Source organism: Gymnoscopelus braueri (assembly GCF_963280865.1).
Source record: "Gymnoscopelus braueri genome assembly, chromosome: 3".
NCBI lineage: Eukaryota > Metazoa > Chordata > Actinopteri > Myctophiformes > Myctophidae > Gymnoscopelus > Gymnoscopelus braueri.
Genome location: NC_137612.1, coordinates 2,103,477 through 2,115,842, shown reverse-complemented (window position 1 = coordinate 2,115,842; position 12,366 = coordinate 2,103,477). Strand labels below are relative to the sequence as shown.

General features: G+C 41.4%; 1 protein-coding gene across 1 annotated transcript in view; it reads right to left on the bottom strand.

The window, feature by feature from the left end:
- Window positions 1-12,366, bottom strand: part of LOC308082814 (ERC protein 2-like) — a gene marked incomplete at its 5' end in the record, with an annotated part of 64,600 nt that overhangs the window by 21,931 nt on the left and 30,303 nt on the right. The window contains 5 exon segments of the mRNA XM_080424835.1: window positions 1,698-1,733; window positions 5,007-5,147; window positions 6,395-6,535; window positions 8,871-9,008; window positions 10,852-11,019. Of these exon segments, the coding sequence (XP_080280961.1) occupies window positions 1,698-1,733; window positions 5,007-5,147; window positions 6,395-6,535; window positions 8,871-9,008; window positions 10,852-11,019 (624 nt within the window).

Here is a 12,366-nt window from a genome sequence, read left to right as displayed (position 1 = left end):
AGTTGCTTTACAATAAATCTAAGAGAATACCAGCACTCACGGAACTGTCCATCAGCGTTGTGTCAAACAACGCTGGTGGCTTCTTGACGCTGACACGCATACGTTGTTCTGTCTGCTCTGCAGTATATCATGCCTACTTAAAACTGAAATGTATAGTTCCGTGAGTGCTGGTATTCTCTTATAGAGACGTATCGTAAAGCTCCTGGTCAAGAGCACCACTGTCCAGCCACTACGGACTACAATGCTCTTCTATTAATTAGCAGTAGAATTCAGGGGTGGACGATACAGTATATCACCCTTGAAATAACACCCAACCACACACACACACACATCACCACAGGTTGCACAAGAGTTAACACTGAATCAAGAGAAAGCAGTTATACCAAAACAGCACAGTGATCAATAACCACTGCTGGGATCTCACCTACATTCACCACATACGGTAAGAACAACAACAGTGATGCATTGCGACGGTGACACTGAGACATGCATCAAGGTATAGAACACGTCATGCAAGCCCCACAAAGCTGCACAATCTTTGCAATGGCCAGTCCAAGAACAGAGAGAACAGAAGCAATAGAATCCAAGTCAATCAGTAGGCAGTCACTTAAGTATACACAGTCAAATTCTCAGTGTTAATTTAACTCAAATGGAACTAAATGGACCGTATTTTGTACTCTCCCTTCGGATCCTTACTGGTCCAATTTGGTTCTATTTGTACACTCTTCGGAGTTGAAATAACACTATGGATTTTACTGTGTAGTCGTGCCATATTTCAAGCATGAGGAGAGAGGCTGGGATTTGATGACCGCGCACACTAGTATTTTTTCCAAATTAATCGATTTTTAGATGTTATCAATAGACTATTTGAACAGTCACACAACGTTTGAAGCCTACTAATCAATAAGTCAACGCCAAAGAGAGAAAAGGTGAAAACAGGCGAAACCATCGGACCAAACTCATGGATAAACCAAAGGCAGCGCCTTCTCAAAAGTCATCCGTAGTCGTGAACGTCTCCTTATTGTATTCGTAAACAAACAGTTCAAGTGCACACGGTAGAGTTCAGGGCGAAACACAAAGCTGGAGGAAGAATAAAACACAGTGCCACAGTCCACATGCATCTAAACCAGGGGTCTTCAACAGGGGGTGCGGGACCCCTAGGGGGTCCTCAGAGTTACCACAGGGGGTACGCCAAATCTTTGTGTGATGGGGAACATTAGCCGAAAATAGCAGATCTACAAGCTCCACAACGCCTCGCGCTGCGAGGCGTTGTGGAGCTTGTAGATCGGCTATTTTCTGAGATTTGGTGTAGAGGGGGAAAAAAAGAGCAGACCGAGTACAGAGCCAATGGTCAAGTTGACTAAATATTGAGGGTTTAAAAGGTTAACTATCTGAAAATATTAGCCAGAATCAAACTAGCTATGAAATCTATGAAAAAGTTTAATCTGCAACGCAATTTCATACAACATGTAGTGGGGGTCCCTGCTTCATCTGTCTCTCAGCTGGGGGGGGGGGGGGGGGGTCCTTAGGCTGAAAAACGTTGAAGACCCCTGATCTAGACTTGTGTGAGTGAAAGCTGAACTGGTGGGAGTGGACTGTGCGTGATCACCCAATGGCACGTTCAAAGGGCTCAAAACAACAACAGTGTCCTCATGCTTTCAATATGTGCTTCTGACAGCTTCCAGAGAGGGACTTACAGGATTGTTCGTCTGACTGAATAGCTGCTCAGCTTGCTACATTGCAAAGGGGTGGTGGGTGGGTGGGTGGGGGAGGGAGGGAGGGAGGGAGGGGGGGGGGGGATGTGATTGAGGGGAGGAGATGAGGAAGCGAGGGGAAGACGCAGGATAGTACGGTTAACATTTTAGATTGAAACCAGAATGAAGAAACAGTGGTGTGGCAGCACCATCAGGGCGAGAACAGACATGTTTTACAGGTCATGTTGCACAGCTCGGCACCATATAGTCTCATTACAGAACACATAGATGTCAAATGTGGACACGAGGAGGATATATACGCTATGAATTATGGCAGAACATAGACATAGGGTTATCTAATGGACTCTGCTCCCCTCATTTTGTCCAATGATGCGGGTGCAGCCAGTTAGGGGTGTGCGGAATTCAACGCATTCGAGGATATCAATCATGATGGGACTCGCTAAAAAACACGGTTAGCAGGAAGTGACGGCGCACGCTTCTCAACAACAAGCAGAGGTGGAAAGTAACTAAGTAGATTTACTTAAGTACTGTATTTAAGTACAATTTTGAGGTATTTGTACTTTAATAATAATAATAATAATAATTTTACTTCTACTCCACTACATCTCAGAGGCAAATATTGTACTTTTACTCCACTAATAACTAACACTTTAGTTATTAGTTACTTCACAGATATAAAGTATTACATTATAAAACATACATTAACCACTTTAGCCCTATTTTATACCTATTTCATATACAAGCTCACAACGCGTCGCATCGTGACGCGTTGTGAGCTTGTAGATCTGCTATTTTCAAACATTGTAGTATTTTTACTTTTGGTACTTTAACTCAAGTAACATTTTGAACACAGGCCTTTTACTTGTAACAGAGTATTTTCATATGGTGGTATTGCTACTTTTACTTATGTAAAATATCTGAGTACTTTTCCCACCACTGACAACAAGGCAGGTGCACCGACAGCAGGGCCTTGAGGCTCATGAGGCGCCCGAGTGAGTCATGAGGCGAGTGAGTGCCCATGCAGAGCAAACCAATGGCCTTGCGCGTCAACGAGTCTGAGTTACATACAGATAGCAATTTTAAGGATCTGTACATAATCTTGCATATTATCGTTGCTTTCGGGTGAAAAACGTGCATGTCCATAACTTTTAAGGAAATGGATAAAATAACTTGTGTTCCGGGCTGGCAGAGGGAGAGTAGCGCCCAGGATTACAGTTTAGGCATTGGCACTGGGTGAAAAAATAGGGTTACAAAATCGTGGGATTTTTTTTTTTTTTAAGAACTTGTGTTCCAATGGGTAAATACTTGTAATTGGTTACATTTTATACATTTATAAAGGCCACAGACAGACTTTCACAAAAATAGCTACAAGCTCACAACACATCCAATAGCGACTCGCTGTGAGCTTAGTAGATCTGCTATCTTTGCTACTGTTGTACGAGGAAGTAGGACATTGATCCCATGAAGAAAACATAAAAAGTTGAAATATGGATACAAGGTTTCTGCCAGACAACAACAACATAGTATTTGAATACTGACATGAAACTATAAATATTTTTGGTTCATGAATGTCACCATTCAACACAGCTAGCTTAGTTGGGCTTAGCTTAGCTTGACAAGATGACTCAATGCGAGCAAAAAATAAAGTAGTGCACCATTCACACAACACTTCCGTGTGACGCAGGACGCAAGGGGCGGTCCCCGGATGAAACACCTGCTTTTTAGGGAGTCCACAATCATGACAGCAGCCAGTGGCTAAAGGGATCCTTTTCACAGGTATAGGCCGAAAGTAATAACGTTTAGTATGAGTATTGGGTATGTTTCATGTAGGTGTTTCTGTGTGCCAAAATGGCCACTGTGAAAAGGGTCTATTGATCCTTCATGGCATTTAAGTGCAATTTTCAGGGGAAAAAAAGCTTTTTCTCAAGCAGTTTATTAGCAGCATTAGTGCCCTCTGAGAGAATACAGTTTAAAGGGATAGTTCACCCAAAGCATTACTTTTTTTCCTATCGATTAGTCACCCCATGGAGACTTAAATTAATGGATTTTTTTGTTTTGTTTTTGTCGCATTCCTAAGCCAACAATTTGATGACCAGCGGACCGGTAGGCTGCGGTTCCAGTCGGAGATACAAAGGAGACTTTGTGTCATCAAATCATTGGGGGTGAACTATCCCTTTAAGCAATATATATAATAGAGTTCCGCAAGCATCACTGAAGTGCCAATAATCATGGTAAAGCATACCCTTGAGTGTAATATTGTGATTATTATACAACAGTTCCCATCAGAATAAATATACAAAGATCAATAAATAAATACATATCAACATGTATTCATATTGTGGGGCATTTTGCTCTCAAAACAACAACCTTTTTGTAATCTGTTATCCTGAAAATACATGGTCTCTGACAGAGACAACTAGTCCCTGTTTACTCAGCCAGCCCAGACCCACTGAGAAGGCTGTGTGCCTGCAGACACATTTTCCCCAACTGAATCAATACCATACATAGAGCAACAAAACATAACTGTTAGCTCAATCTCATTGTAAATAAGATATTCGATAGAATATAGAAAATGATAGAAATGAAAAACATTTAATGCCAGATTTAGCCACTATGCTGGCACACTTCCCATGTAAAATCCTCGCTGCAGCTGCAGCAGCGCTGCTCTGCCAAGACTCGGTCTGACTCTGATCAGCACAGCTGATATTTATATAGTGATTAGTTTCATTTGAGAACGGCTAGGTGTGCCGTCATGCTCGTTTTGAGCGCGGCTGCAGAGGCCATTTCAATCAGTCAGATTGCTTGATCGAACTCGGAACTACTCGTTGAACGATATCTGACTGTTGAAACCTGCAGCCTTGTGAAAAGTGTGTGTTGGTGGGGGAACGGGTTATTAATCATGCCTGTTATTAGTAGATGATGCTTCAATGTTATTCTCCATGACACCACACAATGTTTGGGAATTAAGGATCACACATTCAGTCACTGTTAAATAACAATAAGGCATTTTAATCTAAGAATGTGCTGCTAGTTATGTATGTCTGAGTAAAGAGTAACTTAAACATTCATAAACATTGTATGAATGGCATATGTTATTTAAATGAATTTGCTCTTGCTAAATGAAACTAATGAATGTATTTACATCACCAAATGTGTCACAAATGGCAAAGTAGTGTATAATTACTTGTCCTGAAATCAGACCTACTGTATGTATTACACTGGTTTAGTGATGATCTGGATAAATGAAAGGAATGACAGGATGGTCTCTGCACGTTGAGACGAAACACTGACCTTTTGCAACTGTGTCTCCAACTTACTACACTCCTCTTTTTTTTGCTCGATAGCCATCTCGAGGGACTTGAGCTTTGAGTCCTTCTTGAGCCCGTGAGAGGCCAGCGATGAGGCGTGCTCCTTCAGATCGATGAGACTGGACTGCAGGGGAGGCACACAGAAAAGATGCTGACCACCCGAGAACCAGCCAGGAAAGCAGACAGACAGACAGGTCAGCAACAATCCAGACAGGTCTGGTCTCAAAGCACCAGAGGGCACATCAATCACAACAGTCAGGATAGAATAAAAACGCAGTCCCTGCCAGCCCACCCCAGATATATGGTCCATTATGTAAATTAAAATGACCTTGAGGGGGACATTTTGACTTTTGACTGGACATGACCCAAAAGTTAATCGTTGCTTCGGTGCAGCCGATACTGATCATTCCCAGTGGTGGAAAAAGTACTCAAATGTTTTACTAAAACTAAAAGTATCAATACTGCAATGTGGAAGTACTGTACGTTACAAGTAAAAGTCCGGAATTCAAAATTTACTTGAGTAAAAGTATAAAAGTATTGGTATGAAAATGTACTTAAAGCACCAAAAGTAAAAGTACTAAAATGTTTGAAAATAGCAGATCTACAAGCTCACAGAGCTTGTAGATCTGCTATTTTCAATTAGCCTAGGTATAAAATAGGGCTAAAGTGGTTAATGTATGTTTTAAAATGTATATAATTTATATAACTGTAGTGGAGTAAAAGTACAATATTTACCTCTGAGATGCAGTGGAGTAGAAGTAAAAGTATAGACAATTGGAAATACTCCAGTAAAGTAGAAGTAGCTCAAAAGTACAGTACTTGAGTAAATGTACTTAGTTACTTTACACCACTGATCATTCCCACCAAGTTTCATGAAAATCTGCCCATCCATTCTCAAATGATTTTTGTTCACAGACATAGGCTTACATTATACTGTAGGCTTATGCATTGCTGCGGGCCAAGGTAATTAGGCCTACTGCATGACAGAGGTTCTGTACACACTGTGTACTAGGGCTGGGCGATATGACTTCAAATAAATAATATGTTTATTTCAAACTTTCGCCTCCATTATAATTTATGGACGATTATTTTTAATGGTAAATTATGAAAATAGCAGATTTACAAGCTCACAAAACGGGTCACGATGCAACGCATTGTGAGCTTGTAGATTGGCATTTCGCTATTTCTGTACTTAAACAAACACACACACACACACACACACACACACACACACACACACACACACACACACACACACACACACAGATACACACACACACAGATACACACACACATTCTTTTACACACAAAGAAGAAGAGGGTAATAGCCCCTCTAATCCAATACATGAACACATGCTCTCTTACACTGACCTCTTTCTCTGTTAATTCCAGCTGCAGAGTGTTGACCTTTTCCTTCAGGTCCTTGTTCTCCTTCTTGAAGGACTCCGCCTCTTCAAGGCGTTCTCTGTCCTCTCTTTCTCTTTGGTCCTTTAAACGCTCTATAATTCTCTCCTGTCAAGAAACGCACACAATGTCTGTGAAGTAGGTCTATGGGGGAAGATGTAAATAAACCTTAATGCATGTCCTCCTTGTGGGAAGACAATTCTGCTTCAACCAGAACAATGCAAACAATGCACTGACCATCCATCAGACACATATATCAGTCAGGGCTGATGGCTTGAAGGATATAGATGCTTCAGGCTTCTGAAGCACACTATCAGACTAAACGTTTCCAAAGCAGTCTATCTGGAATGGGCCTGGCCAGTAGGCCAGTCACTTCAGCCTTGCCTTAATTAGAATAACGAATATAACATAAAATAAATGTAGCTTTATTTTATAACTTCAAGGGTTCCCAAATGTTTCAGGCTGTGAATGCCTAAAATAATCATATTTGAACTGGGGACCCCCCAAAATAATCATACTTGAACTGGGGACCACCCACCCTGACAAGCACTTGAAATTGTAGGCATTAGATTTTGTTTGACTCGGTTCCACAGATAAATATTGTGAAAATAGCCGAACTACAAGCGCACAATGCCTTAAAAAGGTCTTAAAGTCATTAAATTGCCACTTTAGAAATGTGTTACCCTGTATACACTTATACTGTATAGGTTGGTTTGTTTACTGTTGAGAGAGAAAACAATGTTGCCCATTAAGCTAATCTGGGGACCCCCTCTGAGGGTCCCGATCCCAAGTTTGGGAACCACTGGCCTACTATAACAGTAACAACAATTTTAAATACAGATCACAAACTGTAAGTAGAACAGAAACCTAACATTAGGGAATCATCTGAATTGCTAATAGCCTAAAATGCTCAATATTGTAACGAATGTGTAGCGTCCAGAGCTGGGATGGAGCTTTGACCTCAGTCCCAGAGGACCACAATGGAAACAAGCCTTTTTGTGTTATCCTTATAACAATCATTGTACAATTGTACCTCTGTATCCTACTGTTAATAAAGTATTCCATCAATCTGTTTACTCAAACTGTTTACTGTACATATATTTTTGTTTTTTGTTTTTATGATGTTTTGCATAGTAGTGTATATCTGTCTGTCATTAAATGTCTCTATGAATTGAGTACAAAGGACCCCAATGGAAACAAGTCATCTTTCTTGGGTTTTAAATACTCTTAGCTGACCTTGCATTATACTTTCATGTTTTTTATGCAAACTGCTAATAATTCAATCAATCAAAAAAACATGCTGGCCGTAACACATCCCTGCATTCAACAAGCTACATAAGGAAGGGGGAGCTGTCACTCAGACTCCAAGTGACCAATGGAGAGGTGTCTTACATCTATCAGCGTAGGACCCGCCTTCTGAACTTTAACCCCTCACACAAACAAATCCAAGAGAGAGAGAAAAAAAATCGAGACCCAAGGTTTTGAGAGAGAAGGCATTTTGCAATCAGAAAAAAACAACTTTCATTCGCAAATGAGGAAAAAAAACATTAAAAACATTTTATTTAGCACAACACATTTTATTACCCAAACATTTTACTAAGTATTTTGTTTTATGTAGTTTAAACCGTTTTTCCTTATTTTTTTACTCTTGAATTTTAAGTTTTGTTCTCAATAATTTTTTTCTTTTCTTTCAAATCTTATATTTTTTTGCTTGCAAATATATTTTTTTGATTGCGTTTTTAATTTGTTTTAATTAAAAATATTTTTTTGTTCTGTTTATATAATTTCCTTTGCTTACAAATTATAATTTTTTGCTTGCTGTTTTAAAGGTAGGGTAAGTGATATTTTTTGGTTAAAACAAAAAGTATTTTTTTAAAAGGTTAAAATACTATATTCTGATAGTAATCATTGCTATAGAGTGTTTTTTTCAGTAACAGATGTCTCCCTGTCTCTCCAGCTCTTTAATAAACAGAAAATAAATTTTTCGGTAGGTGTCAAAATCTCAGCCAATCAGGAGAAAGTACCCATTTTTAAGCTTAATTTGTATAGTTTTCAGTTCAAATTTTGCATGCTCATTTCTTAGTGTCATCACTTCCAATTTCACTTGTTTAATCTGTGTCCTGATTGAGTTCTCTGTCCTGGTTGGATAAAATTGGAAATGAAACTACAAAAAAAAACAAAAAACTACAAAATACATTTTCTGTTTTATAAAGAGCTGGAGAGACATGGAGACTCCTTACATGGACAGGACACCCTATAGTAACGAGTACTATCAGAACATATACCCATTTTGCAATTATTTGAAACTTTGCAAATCACTTACACTACCTTTAATTCGTTTTCATTCAAAACTATTCTTTGCTCTGTTTATATTTTTTCTCTCTCAAATGTTTTTCTTTTGTTTGGTTGATAAAGACACAAATGTAACTCCATAGGTCTGTACCTTCTCAGAGAGGGCCTCCTCCAGCGTGGCCAGGGCAGTGTCTGTGTTACTGGAGTCGGTCTGCAGGGACTTGACCCTGTCCTTCAGGTTCCCCAGCTGCTTGTCCTTGTCCCGAAGCTGCTCCTGTAGATTCTCAATCTGACATAGGGTCAGGGGGTGGGTGAGGTCCATGGGGGCAGAGAGACACAGGGCCAGAGGTGATTATTAGCATGGGTTGAGGGCTTGTCTTGGATTCAGAGTGGGGTATCTCGAAGAATGATACCCTCTGCTGAACGGGACGGGACGGGACGGGACGCGTGCCAGGGTTTTACCGCAAAGGACAGCCAAGCCCTTCTTGCCCTTTCAGAAGGGAATTATATCCAGTGTCGTCGGATTGCCTGATCGGAGCCTCTTAATAAAGCTGCACTCACTGAGAATGATAAGAGAGCCTATATATACTGAACACTGCAGATTACATACTGCTGATAACTGTCACAGGACATGCAGACAGAATAAGGAACATCATTACTGACCAGGCCAGCTATACAGCCATTTACTGTGCGACAATATCTGTAGGCGTATAGGGGGACAGAGTCTGAGAAACACGGTCACAGTAATGAAAGAGTTTTAGAAACGTAGACTGATAAGAGAGAGAAAGGAGTGAATAGAGGCATTGGCACAAGGCAGAATAGGAGCAGTATAACAGTGGAGAACGCAGGAAAGAAAGGCAGATGGGCATGGACGAGGGAGGTCAGGGTGAGAGAGAGAGAGAGAGAGAGAGAGAGAGAGAGAGAGAGAGAGAGAGAGAGAGAGAGAGAGAGAGAGAGAGAGAGAGAGAGAGAGAGAGAGAGAGGGAGAGAGAGAGAGGGAGAGCGGGAGTAACACTCAAGAGTGTATTTATAGCAACACACTAGAGCCAGTGAAGCAGAAATATCTCCTTCCTTGTCCGTTCAAGACATTTTCCCCTGAGAGCAACAGAGACTCTCATCCCTTAATGGAGAGAGAGAGAAACCACTCTTGTTTATTTTCTGACTCTAGTTTAGTTCGGTTTACTGCGATGTTTACATTACATTAACAGACATCCCACCCTGGAAAAAAAAAATTCAGGGAGGTCAAGAAAATAAATGAACACATATATTTTTATATATGCCACATTTATGTTTAACATAATGTGGATATAATATATGATCTATATATGACACATATATTTCCTATAAATCCACATATATGCACATATGAACCTGAATATGACATACATGCAGCATATATTTGATTGATTGAATATTTTATTTGCAGCATATATGCTGCATATAGTGTAACTGCCATATATTTGCATATATTTAGTAGGTGGGCTCTATTTCTGGGAGACTCCTGCAACTTAAGGGAGAGGTGGGATGTCTGCATTAATTTCAATTTTCAAACTTCTGCAGATCTATAGACCATAATGGCTCACAGGTAGGTAGGATGTAGTGCTTCTTATTTTTGGGTTGGAATTGTTTTTTATATGAATGAATGAATAAATAATAAAACTAACAAAAACAAACAAACAAACAAACAAAAAAACATAATGTTTCAGCTCCAACCAATTCTTTCTTCCACTTATTCCAACCTGAGGCGCTATAACCTCAGCAAACTACAGAAAGTGAAGAGAAAGAACTACTTTATCCTATAGAAGAAACTGATGTAGCACTTTTCAAAAGCAAGCATAGTGCTTCACATGTTGCATATACAGTAATCAATGTGTGTGTGTGTGTGTGTGTGTGTGTGTGTGTGTGTGTGTGTGTGTGTGTGTGTGTGTGTGTGTGTGTGTGTGTGTGTGTGTGTGTGTGTGTGGGCGTGCATGCTCCTCATCTATCTACTCTCGTTCCTGTCTCTCTAACGCTGAAAAAAGACCTGTTTTTTTGTTCAGAATAGCAGATCTACAAGCTCACAATGCATCATGTGGTCAAAAGAACAGTCAGTGAGATGTCCACCTTGTTGTCTCTTGGGTGACTCTGCTGACCTTTTTTTGCAGGACGTTGATCTTCCTCTCCTTCACCTCCAGCATGTCCTTCATGTCCCGGATCTCTCCGGCCAGAGTGCCCTTCTCCTCCGTCAGGTCCTGGAGCTGCTTGGTCTTCTTGTTCAGGAAGGACTCCTTCTCCTCCAGACGCAGGCGAAGAGCGTCCACCTGAAGCGCAGGGGCAGCACAGAGCCAAGAGCACCTCAGAGGCAGTCATAGTTAACCACATGAACCCTAGCATCGCTACACTCGGCCAAAATAGCCGGTCTACAACCTCAGTGCGCGGCACAACGCAACACGCAGTGAGGTTCTAAAACAGCAACACGCAGTGAGGTTCTAAAACAGCAACACGCAGTGAGGTTCTAAAACAGCAACACGCAGTGAGGTTCTAAAACGGCAACACGCAGTGAGGTTCTAAAACGGCAACACGCAGTGAGGTTCTAAAACGGCAACACGCAGTGAGGTTCTAAAACGGCAACACGCAGTGAGGTTCTAAAACGGCAACACGCAGTGAGGTTCTAAAACAGCAACACGCAGTGAGGTTCTAAAACGGCAACACGCAGTGAGGTTCTAAAACAGCAACACGCAGTGAGGTTCTAAAACAGCAACACGCAGTGAGGTTCTAAAACGGCAACACGCAGTGAGGTTCTAAAACGGCAACACGCAGTGAGGTTCTAAAACAGCAACACGCAGTGAGGTTCTAAAACGGCAACACGCAGTGAGGTTCTAAAACGGCAACACGCAGTGAGGTTCTAAAACGGCAACACGCAGTGAGGTTCTAAAACGGCAACACGCAGTGAGGTTCTAAAACGGCAACACGCAGTGAGGTTCTAAAACAGCAACACGCAGTGAGGTTCTAAAACGGCAACACGCAGTGAGGTTCTAAAACGGCAACACGCAGTGAGGTTCTAAAACAGCAACACGCAGTGAGGTTCTAAAACAGCAACACGCAGTGAGGTTCTAAAACGGCAACACGCAGTGAGGTTCTAAAACGGCAACACGCAGTGAGGTTCTAAAGCGGCAACACGCAGTGAGGTTCTAAAACGGCAACACGCAGTGAGGTTCTAAAACAGCAACACGCAGTGAGGTTCTAAAACAGCAACACGCAGTGAGGTTCTAAAACGACAACACGCAGTGAGGTTCTAAAACGGCAACACGCAGTGAGGTTCTAAAACAGCAACACGCAGTGAGGTTCTAAAACAGCAACACGCAGTGAGGTTCTAAAACAGCAACACGCAGTGAGGTTCTAAAACGGCAACACGCAGTGAGGTTGTAAAACGGCAACACGCAGTGAGGTTCTAAAACAGCAACACGCAGTGAGGTTCTAAAACGGCAACACGCAGTGAGGTTCTAAAACGGCAACACGCAGTGAGGTTCTAAAACAGCAACACGCAGTGAGGTTCTAAAACAGCAACACGCAGTGAGGTTCTAAAACAGCAACACGCAGTGAGGTTCTAAAACGGCAACACGCAGTGAGGTTCTAAAGCGGCAACACGCAGTGAGGTTCTAAAACGG